This window comes from Mesitornis unicolor, unplaced genomic scaffold, assembly GCF_000695765.1.
Source record: "Mesitornis unicolor isolate BGI_N332 unplaced genomic scaffold, ASM69576v1 scaffold318, whole genome shotgun sequence".
NCBI classification, from domain to species: Eukaryota; Metazoa; Chordata; class Aves; order Mesitornithiformes; family Mesitornithidae; genus Mesitornis; species Mesitornis unicolor.
Genome location: NW_010203606.1, coordinates 18,856 through 33,019, shown reverse-complemented (window position 1 = coordinate 33,019; position 14,164 = coordinate 18,856). Strand labels below are relative to the sequence as shown.

The 14,164-nt window shown below is 43.1% G+C and overlaps 1 protein-coding gene across 1 annotated transcript in view; it reads left to right on the top strand.

Annotated features, from left to right (window-relative positions):
• Nucleotides 1-1,112: 1,112 nt before the first annotated feature.
• Nucleotides 1,113-14,164, top strand: part of KIAA0319 (KIAA0319 ortholog) — a gene marked incomplete at its 3' end in the record, with an annotated part of 31,789 nt that continues 18,737 nt past the window's right edge. Inside the window, exons 1-2 of the mRNA XM_010190745.1 lie at nucleotides 1,113-1,161; nucleotides 7,225-7,994. Of these exons, the coding sequence (XP_010189047.1) occupies nucleotides 1,113-1,161; nucleotides 7,225-7,994 (819 nt within the window). The remainder of the gene's footprint in view (nucleotides 1,162-7,224; nucleotides 7,995-14,164) is intronic.

Here is a 14,164-nt window from a genome sequence, read left to right as displayed (position 1 = left end):
TGACATGCCAGGGGGCAACGGGCACAAACTGAAACGCAGGAGGTTCCCTCTGAACATTGGGAAATGCTTTGACATTGTGAGGGTGACCAAGTACCTCACAGGTTGTCCAGGGAGGTTACGGAGTCTCCATCTTTAGAGACGCTCAGATCTGTCTGGACATGGTCCTTAGCAGCCTGCTCCAGATTGCTGTACTTGAGCAGAAGGAGTAGACAAGGTGACCTCCACAAGTCCCTTCCAACCTCAGCCGTTCTGTGATTGATTGTGTGAGTCTGCATAGTTCGTTCTGGGGCAAAATAAAACAATTTCATTTGCATCACCTTGACAGTGAACTAGAAAGGCGATACTCTGTGTTGTGAGACCTTCAGGACTGACATAACCGCTCTTCCCCTCCTATGCTGACATGCTCATTTCTGTTCAGTTGCTGATGGTGCTGTACCCTGATACTGCCCACATTTGTAATTACTTGGCTTTAAAAAATAACTTTTGCATGTTTTGTCTGTTAGAAAACCAGATAACTTTAGAGTTGATGCAAGGACAGAAGAACAAGGGAATGCAGGACCGTAAAAAAAATGGCTGTGTTACTGAAGAGTTTGTATCCTAGAAGTTGTATCTGGAAGCATCCAGACTGCCTGTTGGTCTTTCTAACATGAAGCCTTATTGAATTAGTCCTGTTCACTACGGAGGATCACAGCTATGTGTATTCTGTCAGGAATTGCTTCCTGAGAGATCATCTAACTGCAGATGTCAAAATAGTGTCATACTAGAAGCAGTGTAGTGTTGTTGTGTGGTGTGTTTTGGTTGTGGTGTTTTTGTGACAGTTGTTGCTTGTGATCGGAGAGAATTTTTCCAGTTGTGCAGCATATGAATAAATTGTGAAACCAGCTTACTCTTCAGTGTTCTGGGCACTTTGCAGCTGCTTTAGCAAGGGGGCTTTTGTTGATGTTGGATAGAATTAATGCTTACATCTGACCTATTTTTTTCCTGTGCTGTCTGTTGCAGTGTTTCACGGCCACAGCGTGGTACTAAACAGCATTAGAGGAAACTGATGTTAAGACATACAATTTCAACACAGCTGGTTGGAAAAGCAGTTCTCACTGCCTTCCTGGTGCAGCATGGCATTTGGACTTGATGTTCTCTGCCTGTTACTATGGGCAATAACAGGTAGGAGTTTACTTCTCATGTATCTGAGTCACACTGAATGAGTGAAGCGAATGCTCCTGGAGTGTGTATGCAAGTGTGAATGAAATATGAATAAGGCAAGAGCTGGGAAATTTTGTGACTCCTCAGTGCAAAAAGTTCTTGTAAGATACAGCTTCATAACAGGCAGTTGATTGCAACAGAGGAAAGCGGTTGTGAGTAGCTGTTTATAGCTTATTTCAGAGCAGTTTCAGGGAAGATGTGTAGGGCAAGAGGAGGAAAAGTGGGAGAGTTCAGAGTTTTCCCTCTCTTTCTCTTGCAAGACAGCAATTTAAGAATTATGTGTTACTGGTGTTCTAAGCTACCTTTTTTCTTTGGAATTATCATAAAGGGGTTGATATACAAGAAGCATAAATGCATTTGTTTACATCTTACCTCATCATCCCTTCTACAGACACATGTTTCCATTCAAAGACCAATGGAAAAGTCCTGTAAGTTTCTGCTTCAGCCAGAGATAGGTAAATTATTTCTGTAATCAGACAGATGAAGAATGATAGTAATTCTTAATACTGCCCTTGTGTCATATGGCAACTTAATCTGGTGTAGGCAGTTTTGACATGGCAGCTACAGAAAAATATATGCAGTCATACTCAGTTATCTGGCTTTCATCCCCTGTAATATCAACACGATTGGCTGCTTAATGAGGGAGGGAGAGGCTTGCTACTGTGCAAGGACTTAAATTATTTGACTACTGAATTTGGAAATGTTAGATGAGAGAGGATAAGCATTTACTACAGCTGTGTTCATAGCTGATTTGAAGAAGTCCTCAAGATCACCCTGAGGTAGTGCCAGTCTTTTTGAGGAGAACACAGAGCTGAGGATTTTGTTGCTATAGTAAATATGCCTTTTGTAAATAAATACAGTGCTGTCCTATGAGATACTGCGTGCCTGCTGTAGAGTCCCTGTCAGTATCTTTAGAAAGAAAAACACAGCAACTTGATTCGCAGTAAATGCTGAATTTTGGCTGTAGAGAATGTTAACAGTTTTATGCTTTTGATAATGCTGTTAATTGTTAGCAGGCTAGAATATCCTCCATGTGCATATAGAAAGTCTTGTTTTCATTCTTCAGTTGCAATTTTGCTCCCCTCTCTTGATTTATCTGAGATCAAGACTATTACATCCAGCAACCTGAGTGTATTCCAAGCTTCTGCCTGTATCTCAGGTACCAGCACGCAGTGTTGAAGGGCCAACAGATTCTAATACCGCACGCTATTTTGGTGTAAGTTTTAGTATGTATTTTTTTCCACCTCAATAATCTGTGATATTTTCAATCCAATTAACATTGACTCTAACTAAAGGTACGTGCTGATTTCTAGTATGTGTTTGCTGAAATACGTCAGTGGATGCTCACCTTTAAGTCAAAAAGACTTAATTTTTGTGCATGCTTTAAGGTGAATTGACTCGGGCGCAGGAAGTTGCTAGATGTCCATTCAGCAGTTTTACTTTGCACATGAACTTGTGCTTCTAAAGGCTACTTTTTCTTAAAAAAAAAAAGTTTTCTTACCACTTGTTTCAGCATAAGAAATTGAGAAGGCTAACTTAATATAAGAAAGGCTTGACATTTCATCATTAAGAGAATAGAGAGATAGGCTTGTTAGTGAATACCTTCAGAAGGATATTGAAGAATATGCTCTGGTTAGTCAAAAGAAATTGAGGTGGGCTACTCTTTCCTACTCGGATAACACTTATTTGGTTTCTTATTTTGTGCATGGTGGCTTTTGGCTAATAGTGTTTGGCTGCTTTTCATCAGTGTGGTGGGTTGACCTTGTCTGGCTGCCAGCTGCCCAGCAAGTTGCTCTATTACTTCCCCTTCCCAACAAGAGAGGAGAGAAAAATATGATTAGAAGTTCACAGGTCAGGATCAGGACAGGGAGATCACAGACCAATTACAGCCAAAAGCAAACCAGACTTGACATAGGGAAGTTAATTTATTTTATTGCAAATTAATTGGAGTAGGATAATGAGAAGTAAGAACAAATTTACCTCTCCCTTCTTCCCGGGCTCAACTTCACTCCCAGTTCTTCTGAGTCCTTCCCTGGAGGGCACAGGAAGATGAGGAATGAGGGTTGCAATCAGTTCATAATGCTTCATCTCTGCCACTCCTTCCTTCTCACACTCCCCCCGCTCCAGCGTGCGGACACTCCCACAGGATGCAGTCTGTCACAAACTTCTCTAACGTGGGCCCTTCCTATGGGCTACAGTTCATGAACTGTTCGAGCGCATCCTTTCCATGGGGTGCAGTCCTCCAGGAACAGACTGCTCCAGTGTGGTTTATCCATGGGGTCACAGGTCCTGCTAGAAAACCTACTTTGCAACTGGAAATCCATCACCTTGGATTCAATTCAGTCTAGCTCTCATCTTTAGCTGGCATTTGAGGCAGACCTTGCAAAATACTGCTATTGAAATGCCACTGAATTTGCAGAAATGCATTCTTGTGGTTGCCTCTGTTTTCTCCTACGATGTGTTCATACTGTGGCGCTTTGTTCTGCGATTAGCCACTCCAACAAAAACTGCAGTGATGGATTGGCAGGTAATTGCCCTCACAGGTGTGCAGTCTAGTCTCCTGTTTTTAACTCCATGCAGCCCAGCCATACATTGCATGACCTCCCAGAGTCTTTGCTAGACATCACCAGTATCCCTTTCTTTACTCTAGAGGAGAGTATTTCTAAATACTTTACCAGCCATCAATTTTCAACACATTTTACTACTGCTGGTCTTGGACTTTGAAGAATGAAACGAATATGCTTTACTTCCCATGTATCTAACGCATAAAACACAGGCCAGGAGTGTTAAAGGACACTTCAAGACATAGGTGTTGACGGGGTCGCAATCACGATGAGAAAAACTTATTTACGCAGTTGCAGATAAGCAGGCACTTCTTTATTGCAGCGCTGGGGAGACGCAGAGGGTAGCTCCTCTAACTGTGCTCCAACACCCATACATTTTCACAGCCTATTTATACATTTTTAACAAAGCGAAATCATACGAGCACGCACAAGATGATCACCTTTTACTCTGCCCCTCACTTTGATTGGTTCCCCGCTGTCACGCCATATAAGACATTGAATTACCTCTATATAATTTTGACATAAAGAAAAAAGAAAAGTTACGGCCTATTCTGTTCTATTATGGTGGTCTGACCACAGCTATTATCCCTCATGCTGTTGTCTAATTCTTCTCTCGAGCATGGTATGTGCCTTCTCTAAGTACTTATACAAATATATCTTGCAGTCTTTTTCTTAACTTTGTAGCTTAGACAAATACCTATTCTAACTACATAATCATCAACCCACTTTAACTACCTTGATCGGTCAAAGTGTTCTTTTAACTCTACTGCTGGAACAAGTACCTACTTTAATTGGCCAGAATTTTCTCGTGACTATAACATAGGTATGCCTTAGAAATGGCAGTGGAACCACTAGCTTGGAGTCCCAGTACATTTTTTGTTACTTGTGCTGCTGTGGCTGGATGTTCTAGTAATGTGTTCTGGTTCACACCGGTCTTCCCAGAGGGACGAGATGGTGTAGTGCCTGATTGTGATCTGAGATTATAGTGAGTTATGCGGTATGCCGGGTTCACACTGTCCACACCTGTGTTGGAAGTGATCTGTGTGTTTCCTTCTGGGGGATGTCATGGCAGCACCAGTATATCTATCTTCTAGTCTCTAACCGTGAATATCCAGTGTCGCTGATGGGACAGAGCTTCTGTGCTCACGTAGAGGCTTTCAGTCTGTGAGAATAAAGTGCCATGTGAGCCCTCAGTGCTGTGCTGCCAGCAAGAGGGTAGTGGGAGGCGATTCAGATGTGACTTTTCTTGGTGCAAGGTATGGATCTGAGCTCTTCTCCTCTGTTGCACATTCCCTCTTGCCCCTTCTTCTTGTACTGCTTGCTTCTGGGGAAAACAAATAGACCAGCCCACAAGGGGATACCTCAGACTGGGGTAATTAGCCGTGACATACCCAGTCACTGTCACAATTTGCTACTTACTGACTACAGAATATGTGCCTCTAAGTCATTCAAGTGCTTATGGTTGTGTGAACCTGCCAGAGAGGGGGAGAGCATCCGCTCGTTTTTGGAGTTAGTCTGTGTGTCTACAGCCAGGTGTGATGGAGGAGCAGCTGTGTTTTTGCTGGGCTCTTGTTATTGGTGAACTTATGCACCAGGACATGAAAGAGTGGCAGTGTGCAGCTAAAAGAAGGGTGTGGATTTTTCCCCGCTAAAGGAATGAATCTCTTTAAAATGAAGCTATATTGCATAGTATGACTGTTAGGGGTTTGGTGGGGGGTATGTGTTTTGTCTTTTCTTGGGTAACCAACTTCCCTGACTAGGTCTCTGGATATGTCAATGTTGTCCTACTGTGGATGTGACAAGGGATAGCTAAAAGAAGGGGAACACTTGCAGAACTTTAGACTGTTGTTGGCCCAGGCACCAGAGGCTTTCAGGGCTCGTAGTAAAGGGTAGCAGTCTTCCTCTTGGTAACCTTCTGAAACAGTAAACAGAATGGTATGATGTTGTTTTTTGCCATTACTGGTCAGAGAAGGAGTGGTTTAATTTCTGAGTTCAATTAAATAAAGGAAAATAGCTGTGCTACGACCTCAGACAACAGGTAATGAATGTCTTAGCAGACACAACTGTGCCTTTTCATGTGGCACGCTTTCAGTAAATTTTCTGTGATTAAGAGACCTCACTGTCTCTTACTTGAGCCTGTTGCAGACTGAAGATTGGACAGAGTGAAGAGGAATATGAAATTAGAGAGCAGATTAAGTTCACTCTAAGTAGATCTTGTACATTTTCCATCTGAAGGCGATTAATGGGCACATCTAGTGTCAGGCTGAAATAACCTGCTAAATCCATTCTTGCCCACCTACTGCTAGAATTTAACTCGGGTGTAACTAGCTGAAGGAAGAGATGAAATTTTGATTACTTTGATATTTGGATTACATTGTTAGATCTAATTTAGAGTTGGCAGGGAAATAGCGTTCCCATTGTACATAAATTCTGAAGCTTAATGTTTTTTCCGTTCCTTATCAGGATAGAAACCAAGGCTTTCTGACATTTGAGAAAGGGGGTAGTTAAGGTCTGTGGCTAGGATGCTTGCTAGGGAGATTTAGGTTCAGAGTCATGCATTATTTTAGGAATATGCTGAACTTGTTTCTGTTTATGGCTAATGAAACGCCATTAATTTCATGGGAGGCTGACTTTACAGTGTGATAGCTGATGTATCAAACTGAAAATGGCAGAGTGAGGTTTGAAGCTTTGTTTGACATCGGAATGAGTGAGGAACTGAAGTCTGGCCTCAGGTTAGAGCTTTGGATTATTCCAAAATGTTTGTATTGATTTAAACACTTCGCGCTCGGTCTGTGATGTGCTACAAAAATGATTTTGATGTCATACTAAAAGATGACAACTTCACCGCAAAGGAAAGGAAGGTGCTCCTGGAGCACGCTCTGGGGATTTCACATGAACTAATGGTTAAAGCAGCAAAAGTTCAATAATTTGATCCAGCTTTTTAATTAAGCCCAGCAATTATGTTGGTGTGAGGGACTGTCCATGAAGTTCAAGTGAAATGGCAAATGTTTCTCCTGTGTAGATTTTTGCTGCCTTCTCCCTCATATGAAACAATGACTTGTTACAGCATCTTATTTGACCTTTGTTTTAAAACAGGTTTTGCTCACTCTGGTTTGAGGATAATAGAGGTACCTCATGATTTTTTTTCATGTTCCCTGCCCTGTTCTTAAGTATTGGCGACTCACTTTAATCTCTTTTATCTATTTGTAGCAAGGGCGTAAAGTAATTTCCAAAACATACCAAGATCCTACACTGGAAAGTCCTCCAAAGTACAAATACTACTGCAAAGGGACATGCTGGAAAAAAAGTAATGGTGATATTAGTGAAAGGAAGTGAGTTTATTTGAGCAGGGCACCACTTGTCTTTATCTTTTGTCCTGTGATAAGCTGTTTCTGGTCACAGTAAACGGTATTATGGCTTGGTTGTAGTGTTGTGCCTTATCTTGGTGATGTTGTTTCAGGTTCCAGTTGTGAGCAGTGCAGAGAAGGAGCCACGTACTCAGGTGCAGTAATATCTCCCAACTTAGAAACCACTAAAATTATGCGAGTTCCTCATGCTATGTCAGTGTCCGACTGCATCGCAGCCTGTTGTGACCTCTCTGGTTGTGATTTGTCCTGGATGTTTGAACGACGCTGTTACATCGTGAACTGCCAACGCAAAGAGAATTGTGAACCTAAAAAAATAGAAACTGTGAAGTCCTATCTTACTTTTGTGCTGAGGTCTTCTCAGAGGCCAGCCTCGCTGCTAGGATTTGGGCAAGTGATTCCAAGCATGATCCACTCTGTGGGACTCCAGAATGAGCCATCTGAGGAGGTGAGTAGCCTGAAGGAGCTGTCTCTGCTTGGCAAAGATCCCAGCCTTGAGGAGACACTTGAATACATGGATGATTATAAAGAGTTGGAACAGGACCCCTTTCAGATGAGCATCAAACATGAGCAGAAGGAGAGCACAGATTATACTGACTGGGGCCTGATGATGGCAGGAGAAAACAGCTTCAACTCTTCAGTGGGTGATGATAGAGATAACCAGGAAGACTTTGCTGAAAAGAAGGAGAAGGCTGGGAAGGTGGAAAGCCTTCTGAATAAAAACAGCTCTGTATTCAACTCTGTCACTGAACACTCCCTAGAGAGGTGGTCATCTCTCCCAGAGATTACATCGTTTCCCGGGAAGACATCTGAAAGTGAAGCAGCTGTTCGACTTGCTCAACCTGATGATGCTTTGCAAAAAGAGGTATGTCCGCCCCTCAGGAAGCAGGCAGAGTGTGGTGAGCCCACTCTGAAACTGTTTTGTTTTTCAAATCAAATTAGGTTATTGCTTTGTAGTGTAACCCTAAAACTCAAATGACTTAGCAGTCTTGTTACAGCGTAGAAAAGGCTGAAGGGGAAAGGATAGTCTTTATAATAGGCAGGTGAATCACTGAAGGCTTCCTTCTGTCAGATGATAAGGAGCAGACCTCCTTTTGGGACACTGTGGGGTTTCTTGGATGTGAACAGATGAGTGGGCTGGACCTGGTGTAATAAGAGTGTTACGGTATTCTTCCCTTCTCACCCTTGATGACTTGTTATCAATTAGCTGAGCAATACTGGTAGACCCTCCAGTATCCAAAAGCCAAGACTAGTTAACATAGGTTCCGCCATCAATAAAATTAAGCCTGTTCTGTGGGTTTCATGTTACTAATGCATGGTGGTGTTACAGATGTAGTGATGCTGAGTAAATACCTTTTATAATACTTTTAAAGCAAATGAGAGAGGCAAGGTATATGTGGTAGGTTTGGACCATGATGTACAGCAGAATAAAGTGAACAAGGTGTTTTTGTTCTCAGAATCCTTCTCTTTAGTTTGGCAATACAAAAATAAGTTAAATACTTAACCTAATTTAGATACTTTAAAAAGATGCAACTATTTATGCCAACCAGTTTGATCAATTGGGACTAAAGAGGCTCTGGTTCCTTAAAAGCAGCAGGAAAGTTGAAACAGGCTGTAAAGTCAACATCTACTGGGTTTGACACACACCTCTGCTAGAGGGAAGAAGAAATTTTAGGCAGTGTTAGCTGGATTGCTCTAAATTCCACCAGATTTTATAACTAGCAGCTACCTCTTTGTTGCTATTAAAATGTTAGTTTATTGTCATTATTGTAGGGAAGAAGAATATAAATAAAGAAGAAAGCTGCGGTTCTTGGAGGGAATGAGTGAAATGTCCGAAGTATATGTGGAGAACAGCAAGTCTTAAGATACAATCTAACTTGGATGCCATTGCGGCCTAGAGGTGCAGCTTCTCACAAGCTCTGTCAGCTGTTCTTGACCAAATGGTGCTTTGGGCTTTTGCCCTGGTCAGCTCATGATCAAGGAGGATGATGCACCCTTTCAGCAGGTGCTAGGAGGAAGCCTCTGAGCTCTGCCTAGAGATGGCAGTGAGGTAGTCAAGAGCCTGTGGGCCAGGACTGGCAGGCCAGCTGTCATGGACAACATTAAGGTGTGTGTCTGCTACAGACTCCCTGTTCAGGGAGAAGTAGATGAAGCCTTGAGGTAACCGCAAAGAACCTCATATTCACAGCTCCAGATCCTCATAAGGGATTTAAAGCACCCCAGTACCTACTGGGAGAGCAGGGCACAAGCAGTGCAGGCTGTTTCTGTAGTGCCTTGGTGGTAAATTCTTGGCAGAAGTGGTTGTAGAACTGGCAAGGAGAGAGGCTCTGCTGGACCTCATCCTTGCAGGCAAGGAGGGGTTGGTCAGGGATGTGGCCATGAGGTGGTAGAGTTCAGGCTCCTGAGAGGAGTGGGAATAAGTCAAAATGCAGGGTCACAGCCCTGGGCTTCAGGAAAGCAGCCTTTGGCCTGTTGTGGGATCTACTTAGAAGAATCCCAAGGGAAATTTCTGGAGATAAGTAGGGACTACAAGAGCTGATAGCTTTTCAAGGATCACCTTGTCCAGGCTTAAGATAGTCTGTGACTTTTATGATTGCCCAAGTTGGTCTGGAGTGTATTGACACGAGTGAGAAGAGATTAGAGCTCTTCTCCATGCCTATGGGAGAACACATGGTAACAGCTGAAGAGCTGTTGTAAGTTGAAAAGTAAGTACTACTTCTGCAACAAATGTTGACAACAGGATGCCTGTTTTTAAAAGTATCTACCATGCAGACCTCTAAATGAGCATAAATTAACATGGCAGTTCAGGTAAGAGGGGTAGATACTCTGTTTTTTTTCTATTAGTATGCAAAAAGTACATATAAATGTACATATGAGAAGTATGATACCAAACATACAGAGTTGAGCAAATTTGTTCCCTGTCTCTAAGGGGTGATGTGAATACAGCTTCATGAAGGTTGAGGTTTCACATCTCGCAGTGGTAACTATATATGGCCAAACCTACTCTGTGAATCTCTACTTTGATTTTGCCATCCCAGCCAGAATAGGAAGATTTTGATTTCTCTTCATGCACTGCCAGTGTAGATGGGACTTTATTGTAAAGTGAAATGGAGTGAAACCTATTTCTCACTGAGCCACGAAGGAGGTATTCCTGTGTGGTCTTTACATTATGCCAGTACAGCCATTGAAATTCCTGTGGAAAGGCTCAGGAATGAACTTCCTTCTTTCAGTGCAGGAGGGATGAAGCTCCAAAGCTGGGTCAGTCTTTAACCTGGCTGGTGGTGATGTTGATGGGCTGATAAAACAACTGTAATGGGCTGATGGGACAGCACTGAAAGCCGTTCATGAAATGTATTGTAAAATGACTCTAAAGGCTCTCTGTTAATGTAGAGAGAGGCTATAAATCTGGAGAAGCAAGAGGTTCTAAGAAGCTACCAAAGCCCATGCAGCCTCTGTTTCCGAAGTGGGAATTCTTTGAATTTAGGCATTTATAGACAAATGAAGATGACAAGCTGTTTTCACAAACATGTCTCCCTTACCTTCCCTAGGTTTAACTTACGTCCAGACACTTCTCCTCTCCCCTCCCTAGTCTCCCCTTCCCTTCTTTTCACTGCACGTTATCCTCAGGTGAGGTGAGAGGTGGCACAGGAGATGTGGTCAGTGCATGGCAGTTTCTTTTTTGCCACTTGCTGCTACTTTCTCTTTTCTGCCGCAGTTCCTTCCTTCTTACTTGTTTCCTCTGCTCCAGTGTGGGCCTCTCTGTGGGCCTCAGTCCCCTAGGAGGTGGCATGAAGTGCCTTTTTCCAAGCGGGTGTCTCCAGCCCTTTGCCAAATAACATCCCCTTCCACATGTTCCCTCTCATGTCTCCTGTTGTGCACCACCTCCCCATCTACTCCTGTGTCCAGTGCCCCCAGTGGCTTTGGCCCTTTCTTAACTATGCCCGAGTGGTTGCAGTGTTGGCACATGGTAGCTTGAGTCCACCCATTGCTGAACTGGGACCACAGGGGCGACCCTAGCAGTCAGTCTTCTGCCACCCAAACCCTGCCAGTTATGCCTAACAAACCTCCAGTTTGGCTTCAAGTTTTTCTGGTTTGGGAACTGCCCTCATGACTCTAGTGAAAAAGATGTTGCCTGTGATAAATTCCAGTTATAGGATTTCCTTCCTATCTGTTTCTTTCTCCAGCAAACAGACATTTTAATAAAATCTCATATGGATTGTTCAGGCATGTATTCGTGTTGCCTTCTGAAAAAATGTTTATTTGGAAGCCAGATTTTGTTACTAAGGAGATCTTAAGTGTTTATACTAGATTAAAAATGCTGGCATGTCTGCAAATAGTTTTCTCACTGGTATATGGTCCAAACTGCCTCTCAAACTGTGGTCTTTTTTTATAAGTTGTGAAAATGCGAAGGTCTTTAAAACCATTTTTGCTGATAACTTTAATGAAATAATCTGTTGATTGCATGTTATACAAGCTTCCTATCCTCTTGCTTAATTCTGCCACAGCAGTTCCGTAGCTCTGTTCCTAGATCTGTGCTGACACACTCCCTTCTGCAGCTTCCAGACAAAGCTGTTTTGATAGGCAAGACAGAGCAGGGTGGCAAAAATGCGGTTCCCTCTCTCTGCAGTAGTCAGCAGGATGTGGTGCCCTCAGGTGCTGTGTTCTTTGAGCAAGGACCTGGAGAGAGATTTTTAAACTGAGACCAACCAAACACAGGCCTCCTGAGTCTGTGCTCTAGAAGCATCCTTGCCATAAATGCAGTCAGGTGTAGGAGGTTTCTGTGTGTGACTTGACATAGAGCATATGGTGTTTGTCAGTTAGCCGAGTAACCTGGCTTTTGGGTTTACATCAGAGCGATCTTATGGACTGTCACACTCTAGCAGCTCAATAACACAAATACGTTTAGAAACCTGTAGAGAGTAAATGCTTTCAAGCTGCCCAAAACAGAAATCTGCACTGCTGCCCATCCTTGAAGTGAGATACCTGTGAATTATTGTCTTTTAAAATTTTCTAGTTAACTGCTGATCTGTTAAGCAAGGTGAGGTTTTTCTTCTCTTACTCAGATTCAAGCTACTGCTACGTTGGTGGTGCAGTGTTTCAAACATTTATTCGATAGGTTAGGGCTGACTTGATTCTTGAGTTTATTGCATTTGCAGGAATAATGGTGCAGTCAAAATGCATAAAGCTCTACCTGAGAAAGCTTAACATGGCTGACAGGATATATGTTAAGAGCCTTTTAATGTCTGACTGGTATGCCTTCAGAATTCATATTTAAGAGTTAGAATGAAGTGGAATGTCAGAGTTGTTCATATCTTACTTTGTTTCAGTTTTGAGGCTTGTGAATGCTAAAGAGTCAGTCCCGTTTGGTTAAAAATGCATTGCCTTGATCCCGAGAGGATGTGTAAGACCCCTGAAAGATGATTTTGATATTTAGATTTACCTGTCAATAAATATTTTGTTTCTTTCTTGAAGTCTATAAGCTCTGTACTTCATGTTACAGAGTATGATGGTTTGCTCTTTGCAGCTTCCTGACTACACAGTTAGAGGTCAGACGTGCTTGAAATCATTAGACAAAACTGAATGCAGAGAAAGAGGGAGAAGCAGACCAGTGAAAGAGCAGAGTTTCACTGCTGACAGAGCTGCTGTCCGTAAGCTTTTCCAGATTAATGAGGAAGTGCAAGTGGTACTGCAGTTACGTAGCAGTCGTACAGAGACACTTGGAGGAACCTCTGCTGGGGAAGCAGTCATATAAAATGCACCGCTAAGAAGCCCTTGACTCCCCAGGGTGCTGATCTGTTGTCTTTAGGAGGACTTGGGGAAGATGCTTCCTTGAGGGGAAAAGGTTGGTTACTTGGAGGATCTGGATGGAGCAAGGTAACATGGTTGGGCTTGTCCTTCTCATTCATAGGGAGATAAGAAAGAACCCAGTCTGTGGGGTCAGCCAAGAACTAGAAGTAGAAAATGGTCATCCTTGGCATGATGCTGTGGCCTGCACTGCAACTCTGAACTTCTCCAGGGAACTGCATAACTCTATTTTTCCTTTTGGATTACGGGTGTGCTCTTGTTTTCCCTTGGAATTCTCAAGAGATTTGCACTCAAGTCAGACCCTGAGAGCTGAAGGATGTGGGCCCTCAGGTTGGTGTGTTCATTTTGTAACAGCAGCCCGCCTGGCTGCACAGGTGGGTAAAAGCAAACAGAAAGCCCACAAAGCCAATACCAACAGAACTGCCTACCTTAGAAGAAAAAAGGAGTTCTTTTCTTTCCTTTTCCTTTCAGTTCCCAAGCTAAAATTTAAGTTAATCATGGCCTCCACATCTGCTCCAGTGTACCTCTCAGTAGTAGTTTCTGCCCAAGAGCTCAGTTTCTGATACTGCCCCTGCCCCAGTTATCTGCTGCCTGCTAACATTCTTAGTTTAAGCTGTCTTTTTGGCTCTGACACTGTTTCAGACATGACGTTGCCACAGGGCACCTTTTGTGACTGCAGAGCCTTGCCTAGGCTTGCTAACTGAAGAGGTCTTTGGTGCCATTGCAGAAGAGAGTGTCTCGGAAAGGGTGTGTTTGAGGTGACTTTGTCCCTATCTGTCTTGCAAAGCCAGGATGGCTGCTTCTCAGCTGATCGATTGGCAAAGGACCAAGAGAGGAGGAAAGCCAGAGGAAGCTCAGAAAAGTAGATTCTCCTCAAATTTGCAAGACTAAGAAGCACTTTGGTTTGACAAAGTGTGGTGAAGAAGATCTTTTTGGAAGATGTGGCATCGAGTGAGTATGTAAAGCAGAGCTGTCTGGAGGAAAGGCCAGAGGTCAAGGTATGAGGCAGGATGGTCTTGAGAGTCTCCGTGAGAGGAGGAAAGCCAGAGGAAGCTCAGAAAAGTAGATTCTCCTCAAATTTGCAAGACTAAGAAGCACTTTGGTTTGACAAAGTGTGGTGAAGAAGATCTTTTTGGAAGATGTGGCATCGAGTGAGTATGTAAAGCAGAGCTGTCTGGAGGAAAGGCCAGAGGTCAAGGTATGAGGCAGGATGGTCTTGAGAGTCTCCGT